The 16985-nt window shown below is 40.4% G+C and overlaps 1 protein-coding gene across 5 annotated transcripts in view; it reads left to right on the top strand.

The window, feature by feature from the left end:
• The window catches only part of Cdadc1 (cytidine and dCMP deaminase domain containing 1), a 45337-nt gene that overhangs the window by 10098 nt on the left and 18254 nt on the right, over positions 1 to 16985 (top strand). For all 5 annotated transcript variants that reach the window (XM_031361379.1, XM_031361377.1, XM_031361376.1 and 2 more), the window contains exons 4-7: positions 1152 to 1329; positions 4703 to 5272; positions 9662 to 9711; positions 15365 to 15534. In XM_031361379.1, coding sequence (XP_031217239.1) covers positions 1152 to 1329; positions 4703 to 5272; positions 9662 to 9711; positions 15365 to 15534 — 968 coding nt within the window. The remainder of the gene's footprint in view (positions 1 to 1151; positions 1330 to 4702; positions 5273 to 9661; positions 9712 to 15364; positions 15535 to 16985) is intronic.

Below are 16985 nucleotides of genomic sequence, written 5' to 3'. Positions count from 1 at the left end.
AAAAAAAAAAAAAAAAAAAAAAAAAAAAAAAAAGAGGTTGATAATGTGCTTCCTGTGTCTTGGGAACAATGTCACAGACATCATTTGCTACTGGTTTCTTTCTTTCTTTACATGCTAACATTGTAAAGCCTGTGTCTGTCAGCTGAGTTGCAGCCACTCCAATGGCCATGTGCTTCAGTTTTAACAGCATCGGCTCTGATGCCACGATCCTTTGATACTGCAATTTCTTATAAAAGATTTATTTATTTATTTATTTATTTATTTATTTATTTATTTATTATGTATAGTGTTGTGTCTGCATATATGCCTGCATGCCAGAAGAGGGCACCAGACCTTATTATAGGTGGTTGTGAGCCATCATGTGGTTTCTGGAAATTGAACTCAGGACTTCGGGAAGAGCAGTCGGTCAGTGCTCTAAACCTCTGAGCCATCTCTCCAGCCCTGACAAGGCAATTTTTATTGGTTGCTTTCTAAAATGAACAGTTTGTAAACAAACTTGCTGGAAATAACATACACTTTGTATTCAGAGGATGTACAGTTCTCAAATACTTTGCAATAAAGAAGGGATGGTTTACACATTGTAAATTTGGAATCAAACTTATGATTGTGAGCCAGGTCTTTAGTAGCTGAGCTATCTCTTCAGCCCAAGAATTGCAAGTTAAGGCCAGCCTTATTATGTAATACAATTCTGACTTTAAAAGGTCTTGTAACTTCAGAATTTAGATGATACCTGCTTTAGTTTTGCCTTTATTATCTGAATTCTTTAGAGCATGTGTAAAACCCAAAGGGATTTCTTTATATTTCCTTTACCATTTTGAAGCTTAGAATTGAATAGTCCTAGCCGGGATGGCATAAGAAACAAGTCAGTCAATTTATTAGGTTAAATTGAGTTCATCTTTCACTAGAACAACATAATAATAGTTACTTACACATGTAACTGATTAATTAAAAGAGCCTTTGAAAGTTTCTCATGTAAAATCAATATGAAGCTCTCAGAAAATCTTCGTGTACCTTATTAGATATCTATTATTATGCAGACTTTGTTTAGATAAGAACTGAGCATAGCTTTCATCTCATTAGAAAATCAAATATTACGCATAAAAGGATAATAAGATATTATAGTTGATGATGTCATATTTTGTCTTAATTAGGTGAAGAAAACTGGTCTTGTGGTGGTGAAAAACATGAAGATCATTGGTCTTCACTGCTCCAGTGAAGACTTGCATACTGGGCAAATTGCTCTTATTAAGCATGGGTCCAGGCTCAAAGACTGTGATCTTTATTTTTCAAGAAAACCATGTTCTGCTTGTTTGAAGATGATAGTGAATGGTAAGTACAGGCAAGGTAGTGCTGGGTACTCAGCTCCTTAATCTGAGCTCGGATAATAGAGCTCATCATTAAATACACAACATAGTGAGGGGTGGAAATGTGTGTTTGAGGCCCATTTGACACTTAGGAAGAGGAAGTGTCTGAAAACATGGATTAGGGGCTCAGCTTAGCCCACTAATTTGCTAAACGACCCTTGGTGAATTACAGGCTGGTACCATTTGACAAAGGATCCCCAAAATTTCAGTAGCTTAAGACAGCCTCTCACCCCTACAGTCGTCAGACCTGGGTGCTGCTGAGCAGCAGGCAGTTTTGTCCAGTGGTTGGTTTGTGGGATTGGGCATCATTCTTCCTCTGTTCTTGTCATCCTGGGGCCTCGCTTGAGTCCTCTGCATCCAGAGAAGGCATATCTGCATCTTACAAATCCCTGCTTGGGAGATACTGGTGGAGGTGGTGGTGGTAGAGTGCTTACCCTGGATTTTTCTAGCACCACAGAACAAAGCAAAAGCTGAGACCTAGAGGTCACATACATTCTCTCTGTTCGTTTCCATTGTGGAAGCTGTAGGCTCTGGCTGGGCAGCTGCCTCCCTGTCCTGGTTTCTTTTCTATAGGTGTGATAAACAGCAGGACCAAAAACAACTTGTGGAGGAAAGACTTTCTATGGCTTACAAGTCCAGATCAAAGTTGATCATGAAGAGAATTCAGGGCAGAGGCTCAGTTCAGGAGCTGCTCACTGGCTTGCTCTCTCCATGGCTTGCTCTCTCCATGGCTTGCTCTGCTTGCTTCTCTATACAACCCAGGCCCAGGGGCTGCACTGCCCACCATGGACTGGGCCCTCACACACCAATCATTAATCAAGAAAACGCTTCTCAGACATATCCAGAGACATACTTAGACATTAGATGGAGGCAGTTCCTTAATTTCTTGAGATTCCCTTTTCCCAAATATGTCTAAGTTATGTCAAGTTGACAAAAACAAGTTAGCACACTCCCTAAGGTTACTGTAAACCTCGGAAGGGTGCACAAAGTTCTAATGTGTAGACACCTAACGACTTCTGATTCTATTTTATAGGTAGGCAGATATGTAGATGATTGTATCATTTTTAAAAATGTATCTTACACACATGTACCTGGTAGTTCTAGAAAGAAGGCCACAAGTATGATTCCTAGGCTTCTCCCTCCAGGGTTACTTGTTATCAGATGAGTGATCCAGGCTACAGGTGATGCATGAGCTCAGAGTCAGTGACCCTGCAGGGTGCTGTGTTGGGAAGGGTGCAGCACAAGCTGGATCTTCATGGCTCTGTTACTTACGATTCCATTTCTGTGATACAGTACATGACTGAAAGGAACTTATAGACAAGTTTATTCTGACTTGTGGTTCCAGAGGATTAGAGTCTGTTGATGGTGAAGGAGGCATAGCATCAGGCAGGCAAACTGCCCAAGTCCACCCCAGTGAGTTAGTTCCTTCTGCAAGACTGGACCTCCTAGAGCTTCCATAACCTCCTGAAATTGGGTCACCAAACAGGCCAAAGGTTCAAATATAGGAGTGTGAAGGAAACAGGTCTCATTAAAGCTACTACACGGTTGACTGTAGAACAAGGGGTCTTCCTGTTGCTAGTCAGCACCACAGCACATGTAATGGGGGCATGACAAGCTTTAGCATCTGACTTGGAAAGGTTTTGTGGAGTAGTGCTGGATGGAGTGTAGTGATCTGTCAGGGCTTCTGTGGAGAGCTTTGGAAGACTGACAGCCCCTTTTCTTGTGTTATGGAGCAGAACACATAAACAAGAAAACTTATCTGTTTCATTAGCTCTGGCCTGAGCATATCTCATCTTAGTGTTCTGGGTGGATCAGAGCTACGTATAACGTAATTGCTGCAAACCACAGGATGAGGGTTGCCTTAAGGACCATGTGAGTGACTGTGTTCAGAGTGAACTGGCCTGCCTTCCTCATGTGTCTTAGCTAGGTTCTTTATTGCTATTCAGTGCTTATGAACAATTCCTGTTCTTGTAGGAAACCCAAGGTCGGTTCCCAGCATCCAGGTTCAGTGGCTCACAACTACCTGTAACTCTAGTTCAGGGAATCTGGCACCCTCTTCTCTTCTGACCTCCGAGGGCACTAGAACACATGCACAAACACATAAAATAAAATCCTTCTATTGAACATGAATAAATAAAACCCTTTTTAGTTTTGATGAAATGAAATTGCACCAGATACTAGCTGAAGTTTTTCTGTTGTAAACTATTTGTAATAAACATTGGGTGCTTATATAGCAATTTTACTCAACATTATAAGAAAATTAAAATACTTTTTCATGTTTATTATCCAGTTATATTTCTTTTACAAATTGCCTATTCATATTCATATGTTTTATTTCCCTTAAGGTCTTTTTTATTAAATCAATATGAATGCTTATTTAATGAGCCAAGTGCATCTCTCTGTAGTAAAGACTACCTACTTCCTGCTGTCACCCTGAGTGGAAATGCCCTCAGGTCTGTTCTTTCCTTGGTACATAGGCTTTGCAAGGTTGATGCTGCCCTCTCTCTCATCACTCTGTCTTCAGAATATTTTTCTTTAAAAAATTCTTTGTAGGCAATAAGGGCAGATGATATAAAAATATCAGCATGGAACTCATTGCATTGTATGTTCATTTAAAACTAGTTAACAAAACCAAGGCTAAAGTCATATTATTTATTCTCCTATTTGGGTCATCTGGAGTTGTTTTTTAATGTTTTTAGTTCAAAGATGCTGTATTAAAACATGAACATTTTTCTCTCTTTAGAATATGGCTTTTGAGAAGAATTCTGAATCTGAGACAGGAAAACTTTTAGTTTCTAAATTAATTATTTATATACAAAACTCTAGGCCTTACTATGTATTAGCTAGGCAACATGGAAAACCTTGGTGAATAACACTCATGCTGAGCTTCCAGCCACACTTAGCAAAGCTAGGGGTTCTACAAATGTCACTTGGGCTTTGTTAGGGGTTGGTGAGTGGTCTCCTGAAAAAGCCAGATAGTAAATATTTCAGGTTTTGTAGGCAGTGCTGTGGTTGGTAGTCAACTCCACCATGCAAAGGTGCTCAGTGCATATGTAAATGAATGAGCACATCTTCGAGTCAATATGAACACTGGAATTTTCATTTCTCATAATGTCATATGACATATAATATTCCCTTGTAAAGCCCATATTTAACCCGAAAATAGACTAGTCATGGACCCATTTTGGCCTGTGGGTATTTTGTTGGTAACCCTCATATTATGTAAGTGACAGTGTAGATGTTTGTTTTGGGGTCATTGGTAGGCTAGATTTAGATAGAAAACCTCTCTCTGTTCAGCTTGCATCAAACAGTGACCTTTTCTATTTTTCTATTTTTAGCTGGAGTTAACCGAATTTCTTACTGGCCTTCTGATCCAGAAATAAGTTTGCTCACTGAGGCTTCTAGTTCTGAAGATGCAAAGCTAGATGCCAAAGCAGCAGAAAGATTGAAGTCAAACAGCCGGGCCCACGTGTGTGTCTTACTCCAGCCGCTGGTGTGTTACATGGTGCAGTTTGTGGAGGAAACCTCTTACAAATGTGACTTTATTCAAAAAACTGCAAAAGCATTGCCGGGTGCTGACACTGATTTTTATTCTGAATGTAAACAAGAAAGAATAAAAGAATATGAAATGTTATTTTTGGTTTCAAGTGAAGAAATGCATAAACAGATACTGATGACTATAGGTCTGGAGAACCTGTGTGAAAACCCTTATTTTAGCAATCTAAGGCAAAACATGAAAGACCTGATCCTACTTTTGGCCACAGTAGCTTCTAGTGTGCCCAACTTGAAACACTTCGGATTCTACTGTAGCAGCCCAGAACAGATTAATGAAATTCACAATCAGAGTTTGCCACAGGAAGTTGCAAGGCATTGCATGGTGCAGGCCAGGTTATTGGCATATCGAACTGGTGAGTTCAATGCTTAGTTCATAAATGGGGGCTGAATGCCTGGGTTACAAGTGACAATGAAGGGAAGTGACTTCATATCTGTGCTAGAGTTCCCTGACCTTTATACTAAAGTATTGCTGTTCCAACAATGTCAAGAAGTGAGCTAGACCTTGTGTTTTCTGTGTTCTTATATTTAGCTCTATATTTATAAACCAGGAGACTTAAGTCCTTTTTGCTTCTTATGTGTATAATTCTATGGTTCAATAATTCCCAAAGTAAAGATGACACAAAAAGAAAACTAAACTAAAATATTTTATTTTTATTTATTCCACATTTTTCTACATATTCATTTTTTTAAAAAAAGACTTTGTTTAATGTGTACTAGTGTTTTGTCTGCATGCATGTTTGTGCACCACATGCCTTCAGAGCCCAGAAGAAGGTGTTGGATCCTATGTAACTGGAGTCCCGGATGTTGTGAGCCATGATGTTGGTGCTGGAAATCACTCAGATCTTCTGTAAAAGCAACAGGTGCTCTTAACTTCTGAGCATCTCTTCAGCCTATGTATTCTATGTGTAATAAAGACAGAATTCTGAGAATTTTAAAATAAGAAATTTAGAAGAAAAGAATCAAGGTAAAAATGTTCTATAGAGTCTTCTGGTTGTATGTTTCTCTCAGCAAGTCACTCTTAGTCTTTTACATGTTTGTAAAAGAAAAACATTACTTTAGTGATGTTTTAGTAAAGTGTAGCATTTCAACATTATTTCCATTCTTACCTAATGTTTTTCAGTGTATAATTACCACCTTGAAAAATCCAACTTAGAAGTAAGTAGGGAAAGTCCAGATAGGAGAAATGGTAAAAGTAAGACTTATTTGGTACACACGCTATATAGTAGTAGGGCTTTATTTATTTATTTACTTATTTATTTATTTGTTAGAGAGTCCTATGCAGTCCAAGCTCCTTATGTAGCTGAGGATGACCTTGAACTTCTGACCCTCCTACCTCCACCTCTTGAGTGTTGGAATTACAGGCATGCATCTCCTGGACCTGCTTTATGTTGTGCTGAAGATGAGAGGAACCTAGGGCCTCATGCAGGCTAGGCAAGCACTCCACCACCTGAGCTACAACCCTTGCCCAGACACTTTTAATTATCCCAAGAAAGGAGGAGAAGAGAAGGAAAATAAGAAAGGCCTGTACAGATGGCAATGGTCTTTTAAAAGACCTCAGGTCGAGTAAACGGAATGGAGGATCTCAACCATGTACAGACTCCATGGAAACCTTAAAAGGTACAGATGTTCCAACTCACCTGGACCTAGTCAACTGGGTACAGCTAGGTCTTTAAAAGTTCTACAGGGTATTCTGATGTTAATCAGGATTGATGATCACCTAAAGTCTGATTTGTATTGTAGAGTTATATACTCTACTATAAATTACATTTTGTATTATACATGAGTCCACTTACTATTCAGGTTTATACATAAATCCATGGTGGTATGCTTGATTTAAAAGATTTCAAGGAAAAAAATTGGGTTGTTTTTGGTTTTGTTTTGCTTTTCTTTTTTCAGGGGAAGGTTCTGGAACTCAACTACTAGTTAAGATGCAACTTTACTGTCACGTGCCCATGTGAACTCTTCCAGGGGAGAGTCATTGGCACACTTACCATTTTCCCTGAGAACTAGAGTATTTTTTATTAAATGAGGGAATCTTTTTATATCAAAATAAATGCTTCAGGAGCTGGGCAGGTAGCTCAGCAGGTAAAGTGCTCTGTCGTGCAAGAGTGAGGACCTGAGTTTGGGAGCCCAGCACACCTAAAAAGCAGGGTGTGGTTATAAGTGCTTAACCCCAGGATTGCCACTGAAACAAGATCTTGTGGGCTTATTGGCAAGAGAGTCCAGCCAACCAATAAGCTCCAATGAGAGACCTTGTCTCCAGAAGTAGGGTTAGAGCATAACACCCAACATCAACATGTGGCCTCTACACACACACACACACACACACACACACACACACACACACACACACACACACGGGGGGGTGTGGGGGGGGCGGAGGCAAGTGTGAAGGAATTTATAGTCTGGGGATGTTAAAATAGTATGGTAGTGCATATGCTGTTCAGGCAGGCACTCCCTGCTCTCCTCTGGCTGGAACAGTGCTCTGTAATAGACAAGGCACTGAAGATAGAAGTAGGCAGGAGCAGCACCCTCAAAACTGTTCTAATTTATTCTGCAAGTCAGATGTTAGTATGACAGAGCATCAGAAGGCAGCTGTGGACAATGCTGGCCCCTGGCCTCTTTCCTCTGATTGGTCAGGGCTCTTCACCAGAGCTAGGTCTCCACTTTTTTTATCAGGCACCCCAGCAATTTTGATCTATAACTATAACAAAAGCTGACATAAATAGGGCCAACTAGCTAACTTGGAGAGTGAAGGGCTTTGCCACACCTCTCATCTTTCATTGTGGAAGATGAGAACTCCTGCCAGTTGTCCTTTTGACTCCTACAAGTGCACAGCAACACACACATGCACATGCATGAGTGCACACACACACAAATAGAATTTTAAAACTTAAAAAAATATATGTGCCTATAGGCATGAGCTATGGACTAAAGAGGTCTCTGGCATTAGGCATCAACTAAAAGTTCAAGGCCAGCCTGGGTTATCCATCAAGATACCGTCTCGAACAAACAAACAAGCAAACAAAACCAAGTGAAAATCAAGAAACCCTTCTTGGAAAAAGTAGTGACTGTTCCCTTACAGCTAGTCTTTGCCAAGCACAGAGAGCTACCTACAGGAAAATGCTGTCTCCTTCTTGACAAGGTCTAGTCTGTCCTCTGACTGAGAAAAGTGATAGCAACCAAGACCAAAATCCTAATATAAGAGAGATTGTTGCAGGAGATGTGGCTTTTCATATGGAGAATTTGGTATTTTTACTTATATATGTATTAAGTACTGCTTTGCTTAGGTTTTTCATTTTGAAGGAAATAATATTGTGGCTATAATTTCCACCATTATCTTAGGAATGAGCATAAAACATTAATTTATATTATTTTGCTGCATTTAAATTACAAAGGTCTGAAAAGGAAGGAAACTTTGTTGATGCCAGATCTCTCCCCTGACACCATAGAAGCCATCACCACTTAGCCCTCAGTGTCATTCCCCTCCTCAGCACACAGCTTCCTCCCTGCCACGCCCCGCGCAGATGCTATCAGACCAGACTATTTCCCTTCCTCTTTCCACAGTTTGCCTTTCACTATGGACTGTACGGCACTCAAAACATGGGAAGCTTTTTAAGGGAATTCTTAATGTTAGAGAGAGGTGGAGAAAAGGTTGGGTTAAAAACTAAATTTTAGTTAATTTCATTTCTAGAAATGAAAATTTTAACTATTGGTAAAATTGGTTTAAAAAAAAAAATGAGATCATGTGTAAAAATGCCTAACAGAAAAAATATATAGTCTACTATAATTTTGAAAACCCAAATGTGCTTGAATTAGAAATATGAAATTTTATTGTATAAGTATAATTTTTTAAGCTAAAGCAATTTAGATTTTTCATACAATAATGGTGGCACGTTTGTCTGAATTGTGTATAATGGAAAAGTAGATGTTTAAATTCACTTTCATGGGAGAGCTTAGCTTGAAGGAAATTGGAGGGGAAGACAGTTGTACTCAACCTTTAGCAGTATGGATGGCCCTGGGTAACGGTACAGACAATGCTGATTTGGCAGTATGGATGGCCCTGGGTAACGGTACAGGCAATGCTGATTTAGCAGTATGGATGGCCCTGGGTAATGGTACAGACAATGCTGATTTTTCTCTGAAAATGTCCCTACTTTGTCCCTTGCTGTGATTTTGATAAATACTATGGTGTTATAATTCATTCAAATTTGTCTTAGAAATTTAAAACTTATTCTATTGTAGAAGGAAAAAGAAGACCTTAAGTAGAATTTCTACGTGAACTCTTTTTTAACAAAAATGTTTCCATTAAGTCAATTTTTCATGATTAGAGTGTAAAAAAAAAAGTTAGAACAAGACAAACTTGATTTTATCGAATAGTTATTTCACTAAGTCCATTCTTTTAGAAATTTCGTATTTCTTCAGCTTCATCATCTGTTAGAAGTGGTTACTTAGATCCTGTCCTGTTAGGGGAGAATCAGTGAAGCTGAGCTGTTCCAGTTATAGCTTGAGCATGCCTCTGCCATTCAGAGGGGTCACCAAGGCCCTGTCTGGTTATTTGGTACCTCATTCCTGTATCCACACCTAGCAAAATTTATCTTGAGAGTTTGTGTAGTTAGGGCAAGGACTTGTTGCTACATTTATCATGTATGTTGAAGTAAATAGGTTCGTATGATTTGGGAAGAATGGGTCTTGGTACTGCCAGCATTGATTTTTACTGAGATAAACATCTTGTCTTTCAGAGGATCATAAAACAGGAGTTGGAGCTGTCATTTGGGCAGAAGCAAAATCTGTAAGTGTGAAAATCATTGTTTTTATATTTAGCCTGAATTTTGTCAGTCAGTCTTTGAGGTGCTGCATTTTGATATTTGAGACAGGATTGGCCTCGAACTTCTGAGCTCCGTCCATCGTTCCCTCCATCATCTGAGTGGTAGCAACTCCAGCTCTTGCTCTTTAACCTGATGACTTATTGGACTCTATTGACTGGTTGAGATTAATGTTTTTATACTGATGAGTTTTATTAAGTTGCAGATACATCTGTCCCTCCCTCAACAAATTTTAAGATTCGTCCATTTAGCAAGCCTTTATTGAACACTTGTGAGTTGGTTGGACACTGCCACAAGTGAGTACTGAGCAGTTTAAATTTTTTAATTATTTTTTTTTTTTGAGAGACAGAGAAAGAGAGAAAGAGGGGAGAGGGAGAGGGTGGAAGGGGTTTATTCTTAACTTTCAGGTCAGATTCTATCATTGAGGGAAGTCAGGGAAGTCAGGGCAGGAACTCGGGGGGTGGGGTGAGGACTACAGTAGAAACCATGAGGAATGGTGCTTACTCCTAGCTTTCTGTCTCATGCTTATCTAGTTTTCTACCCTGAGCCAGTGTCACCTGCCTACGGATGCACTGTCTGCCCTGAGTCTCAGCCTTCTCGATCAATTCGCAGTCAAGGAAATGTCCCACAGGCATGTGCACAGAGCAGTCTGATAGAGGCAGCTCTTCAGTTGAGCCAGGTGGCTCCAGCTGTGCAAGTCAACTGTGACATCCAAGCAGCACACCAGGCTCCCTCTAACAGCACTGATCTACAATCACTGACGCTTTGTTGTCTGCACTCACCTCACCTAAAGCTTTAAACTTACTCAGACACCTCCCCAAGTTTCCTGTCTCTCTTTCTCTCTTTCTTGCTGGAAAAGAACAGGGAGAAGTAACCACTACATGGCTTGAATGCTAGAGAAATGATGAATCATGTCTTTAAATTTGACATCAACCAACTTCTCAGGATATGGGAAAAATGCAACCAGACTGTCTCTGTGATATCACATTATCAACACATAGTCCTGTTTCCCATACAGTCCTTGAAGCCTTATGAGCTAGACCTTCTCTACCCAAGCTTGTCATAGCACCTTTGTCTTGCAAGCCCCCCACCCCCAGAATAGCCTGTCATGTTCTACTTACAGTATCCAAGGGTTTTCTAGCCTAAAGTTACAAACATACCCCATTCCTCTAGCAGACCAACATTAAAGGCCTAAGAGACACACAGTTGGGTTTGTTACAGCAAAGAACCTGGTCTTAGTTCCAGTTTTCTAAATTACACTTTCTTTAGGAAGAGTCTTGTATGACACAGCACATATGGATAGCAGAACAAAACTTTTGATGATTGTTTCTCTCCTTTGACTGTGTGGGTCTCGGGGATGGCAGCACATGCTTTGTTGGCTATCTCACCAGCCCAAAGACAGGGATTTAAACATCACACTTTCTGCTTTCATGGTCTCATAGGGAGGGATGGAGATGAAGAAGTTGAAAATACACTAGCATGTAAGCCTAATTATGACTGATATTGCAAGCACACCGATGAGGACCTGTGTTCTCCTTGGAGAAATGAGAGATATCCCTCCAATTTTGGAATACCATTGGTCTTGAATGAGTGAGCGATCATCAGAGGAAGTCAGGTAGATCAGCAGGAAAACATTGAGAGAGAGTGACAGTTAATAGATGTGGCCTGGGAGAGAGTGACGGCAAATATGTCACTCTCTCCCAGGTGACATGTGGCTTGGTGTGCTCAGTGCCAGAAGCATATGGAAAGTGAGCATAGCGTTGTAGTGGACATGAGGAACACTGTAGATCTGTGAAGAATGAGGACTTTATCCCTTAGGCAATGTGCATATTCCCAAAGTACTAACCAGTAGAAATTCAAGCCATCCACATACGTAACTTGAAAGTTTCTAGAAGCTGCATTTAAGAAGTACAATAGGTAAATGATGAAGAAAAGAATTAGAACCAATCTAAGTGTTCATCTGCCAATTAATATATAAACAAATGTACATGAGCAGTGTGGGGCGCTGTTCATCCATGAGAAGAATGAATTCTGTCATCTGTAGCAATAGGGATGGACCTAGAGATCGCTAAGTGAGTGAAGTAAGGCCGACCCAGGAAAAAGGCTCCATTTCACTTGTGTGTGGAGATGGCCAGTAGAAGTTGAGGATGCAATGGTGGTTACCCAAGACTGGGGAGAGAAGCGGGAGGCACACGCACAGCATGAGACAGATGGTGAGGGCTTACTGTTCGATAGGAGCGAGGAGAGCCAAGTTCTGGTGTGCCGTTACATGGCATGCTAACCAGATGATAAGCATGTACATTTCCAGAAAGAGTGAGTCTGAATCTTGGCATCATAAACACTAGGTAATTAATTAATAGGTGAGTTTAATCTGACTGAAGCATCACATGTACTCCATAGAGTTGTGATGTTTTCATGGATCAGTTAAAAATAAGCAAAATATAAATATATAGACAACAAAAAATAATTAATGAAATAGTCTACATTTTATATCAATCCTCAGTCTTTTGTTTATGTTGTATTTGCAACATCTAGTTTTGACTAAGCATGTGTGTGCCTGGTGGCTATTCTATGAGAAAGTACAGTCCAAGCACATTCTAAATGAGAAAGAAGATGTGTGTTATAAAGAGTTAGACAAGAAGAAAGTAGAACTAGGTGAGCAGAAGGGATGATGAGAAACATTTAATAATTGCATTGTATAAACCTGCATTGCCCTCCAGCCAGGTTTGCAGTCAGTCACTTGACTCTGACTGCTTCCATCTCACATGCTTCTCCAGTTCAGCATAGCCAACAGACCATATCTTCCCTGCAGCCTACTCCTTCAGCGGGGAGTGGGGCTGAGGGGTGGGGTGCGGTGAGGGGGGACCTTCTCACTCCAGACATTGTAGCATGCAGTAGTCATCATGTGACATGGAATTCACCTTCAGAATCCTCTGTTTCATCTCCACCCTGCCTGGTAACTCCTACTAGAATAGGTTCTCCAACAAAAGTGATTCCTACATGACACACATCCCTAGCTAAGGTTGTGGCCAGTCCCCAGCCTGCTCCAGGTAAGGCTTATGCAGGCAGCTATTTGGTTGTGTTAGTGAGAACCACATATCTGCCCTGTGGTGCTGTGGTTAAGTGGATGCTCAAGCAGCCTTTCAGCCTAGCATCGAGATCTGCACTGCCTTGTGGAGAATTATATCCATTTGTCTCTAGTATAGAAACACTGCGAGGGAAAGATATACAGAAAGAGGTGTGTGAGGTTCAATTCAGGTGTGTTCCTGACTAACTCTGTGACCTTGAGCAGTTTCTCTTTCTTGACCTTGGTTTTCTTACAAGTGAAATAGGGACAGTGATATTATTTTCCTGCCACGGGCCGGCCAATCCGGGCCTCTCTTAACCCATGGGGGAACACGGTCTTAGTCAGGTAGACAAGGCCTTGGTGAAGAAATGGCAAACAGAAACAGACACAAGGGAGTGCTATAACTGAATGTAATTTGTACAGAGTAGAAATCAGGCTTACATAGTATATAGAAAACAGGGCAAACTACAGAAGTTACATAGACAGGAGATGGCTACATCAAGGTCAGTAAAATCAAACAGCCAGGTGCAAGGCGGAGGAGCAGTGGTGTCTTTCTTCTTGGGCTAGGTTGTCCTGGCAGCCCCAAGATAAACTCTCAGGGTCTGTCTGAGGCAAGTAGCTGAAGGTCGTATTCTAGCATTCCTTGGCTGTAACATAAATAATTAGTGATGGGAGCCCTACAACTTTTAGCTTCTCACTGGCAATAAAATAGTTTTTCTTTCTGTGTGAGACTTCTCTGATAATAAGTGCCTAACTGTTATTTTTGACTCTTGAGATGTCCTGCCTGGTAAGACAGCTTCTAGTAAAAATTCCCAGCTAATTACAACTAGGCAATCTAATAGGATTATTGAAGCACTGTGAAGTCCAGGATATAATGTTCAATCTCAGTGTTAGCTATAACAAAATATTTCTTAGGGCACCTTTATGCCTGAATAAAGAAAGTACACAGATTTCTCTACAGACTTAGCAGAGATCAATCTGGAACATGTCTGAGTTAGGAGATGCCCACAACTGACTGAAATCCCCAGGAGACAAACTCCCTTTGGAGTCATAATGCCTCTTATCCATGATCAGGTTTTAACCCTGATACTGTAGACCTACTGGGGTAGACAAATGTGTGCAGCATATCTCCCTTTATTTTTATTTTTTAAACGAAGTTCTAGAAGGTCCCTCTTTATCATGGTTAGAGATCTCAGGAGAACTCTAAAACAAATGGAAGCACAATAATCACTATTATAAGAGTGTCAATAATAATAGCTAGCAAAACTATATATTGAACCCAATATAAGGGATTTAATGTACTTAGATTGTTTTTTAATTCACTGACCAATTTATTAATGTTCTAAGTATTTAAATGACTTTTGTTAATGTTTAAAATTTTTGCCTCTTGTCCATGATCAGGTTTTAACCCTAATACTGTAGACTTACAAGGGTAGACAAGTGTATGCAGCATTTTCCAGGTAAAGTAAATGAGGCAGTGCTGGGATTATTGTTTAGTTATAGAATGCTGGCTTTGCATTTTTGAGGCCCCTAATTTGATCTCTAATAAGTTCTTGCATGTATATACATGCACATACAAAAACTTTGAAAAGAAGTGAGATCCCTGTGATGTTTGACATTTGGTAAATAGCCAAGAAGCACTTATTGATGTAATATTTTATAGCTTTTGTTGACTCAGATAATCGTCATTCTTATTAAGCTTTGTTGTTGCTACCACTTGCATACTTAATGAGATCTATAGCATATTATAAATAATTATATAGACATTGTAAGTGATCAGTTGTCATCCCAGTAGTTGATAAACCATCGATATTAATGCTAATATACCCTAGATCAAGAGAAATAAGAAAGAGGCAGCTAGGTGAATTCTGTGATTATGTGTGCATCTGACAGACTCAAACATGGACGATTAAAGGAAAGTACAGTGTTTATTTTCTAACTAAATTACAAAAGCACATTTGTAGCTCAACAATAGAAATTGTTCAAAATATTTTCAAGTTTCTTGACTTATTAACCAGTAGTGCAACACAGAGGTTCAGAACTCCTCACTCTCTTATAAATACCTCTGTGGGCAGAACAATCCAGTGTGTGCTGAGGGTGGGAAACATTTGATCCCTAGGATTTATTACTTGCTTGGAGAGAATTGTCTGGATCAAGTAAAAAGGTTTATAACTTAAAGACAATGGTGCTAACTGCTAACGTCAAAGAATCTTGAGGTCATATCTGAGGAAGGTGGCCATAAAATGATAGGATGCTATACTTGTGTTTTAACTTTTAAGTTTCATTTGTTTCCTTGTGCTAGGGGATGTATATGTGTCAAGATGCACAACCATGTTCTCCTCTACCATGCTGATTCCAGGGATCAAACTCAGCTTACCAGGCTTGGTGGCACATGCCCTTAAGAAGCTCAGCCATTTCTCCAGTTGAGACCTTGTATTTCTCGATGGCTCCATTTGTTACAGAAATGGAGTGAACCTTCTTTACATGAAGTATGAGAGCAAAGTTTCTTTCAGAATGCTGAGACTCACACGGTGCTTCTGCTGACCCCACAGAGAAGCTGCGACGGGACTGGAGCCATGTACTTCATAGGATGTGGGTACAATGCCTTTCCTGTTGGCTCTGAGTATGCTGACTTCCCGCACATGGATGACAAGCATAAGGACAGAGAAATACGGAAGTTCAGATACATCATACATGCGGAGCAGAACGCTTTGACGTTTAGGTATGAGCTATTTTTAGCCTCTGTCCTTTAAAAGACAGCAGAGGTTAGTTGAGGCTAGTTCTCTGTTGTTGTCATCTTTTTTTTTTTTCTCTAAAACCCTAAGAGATACTATCAGAAATAGCATCTTGATAAAGCATGGTCCTGCTCCTGAACTGGAGCCTATGTATGGGCACAGATTCCTCAGCTCTTTCCATTTCTTCAGAAATTCATTCTTTATACTCTCTCTAGTATGAATGCATTGGATGCTTGTCCTTAGGGACTTGCCCAGCTATTCCTATTTTTGGATATTAGTATTCCCTTTGTTTTCTAAATTTAGAGCACATCTGTTTTGTCTAGGAAATACTCCCTTGGTTAGGGTTACTATTGCTGTGGTGAAGCATCAAAACCAAAATCAAGTTAAGGAGGAAAGGGTTTATTTGGCTTATGCTTCTACATTGCAGTCCATCACTGAAAGAAGTTAGGACAGTAACTCAACAGGACAGCAACCGAGAGGCAAGAGCTGATGCAGAGGCTGTGGAGGAGTGTGTTGACTGGCTTGTTCTCCATGGTTTGCTCAGCCTGCTTTCTTAAAGAACCCAGAACCACAGTCCAAGGATGGTACCACCCAAAGTAGGCCCTCCCCCATCAATCATGAAGACAATGCCTTATAGGCTTGCCTTTTCTCAACTGAGGTTCTTCCTCTCCAGTGACTAGTTTGTGTCAAGTTGACATAGAACTAGCTAGCACAAATACAGATGTTTTTATGACTAAAGTATTTTAAAGAGCCTCTGTTTGAGAGGACCATGCAAGATGTCTGCTGGAGACAGTGTCTTCTGCATATGTCAGGGAAGGTGCACCTAGGAAATATCAACTATATTGCTTCCTAAATGAGACCTGGACAGTTATACTGCCAGCTGTTATGTCAGTGTGAATGGGGAAATTCTCACGTGGCTTTACCCCTAGAAGAGCAAAAGGCAGTTAGTTAATAGCTACGGAGAGTCAGTCTTCTCCAGGAATGAGGCCCTGATGGAGTAGCCAATCCTAAGAGCTCAGCCTCAATCATATGTGAGCAACTCTCGATGGTCTCAGCAGGTTGTGTTTATGCAGACATGCGCGCGCGCGCGCGCGCGCGCGCACACACACACACACACACACACACACACACATGATTAAAATTAATAAGAGAGGTGAATTTAGGAGTAGGAGGGAGATAGGAGGAATTGGAGAGAGGAGTGGGGAGGAAACTGAGTAAATACAAAACTCCTATATGAGATTCTCTAAAGAAAGGTGTGAAGTGCTCTGTCAGAGATTGCCGTCCCCTCAGCCACATGAGAGCCTCTTTAGTCCCGGCTACCACAGCATGCTCCAAGAGTATAGTCTGCTCTCTCTCTGTTTTCTTCAGTGCAGGTTTACCTGCTGTGTTCTGCACAAGGGTTTGAATATATCATATCCATTTTTTTTTTCAAAAAAGT

Source organism: Mastomys coucha, unplaced genomic scaffold, assembly GCF_008632895.1.
Source record: "Mastomys coucha isolate ucsf_1 unplaced genomic scaffold, UCSF_Mcou_1 pScaffold9, whole genome shotgun sequence".
Classification (NCBI taxonomy): Eukaryota; Metazoa; Chordata; class Mammalia; order Rodentia; family Muridae; genus Mastomys; species Mastomys coucha.
Note: the sequence above shows the minus strand (reverse complement) of the source record. Positions and strands in the feature narration are given on the sequence as shown.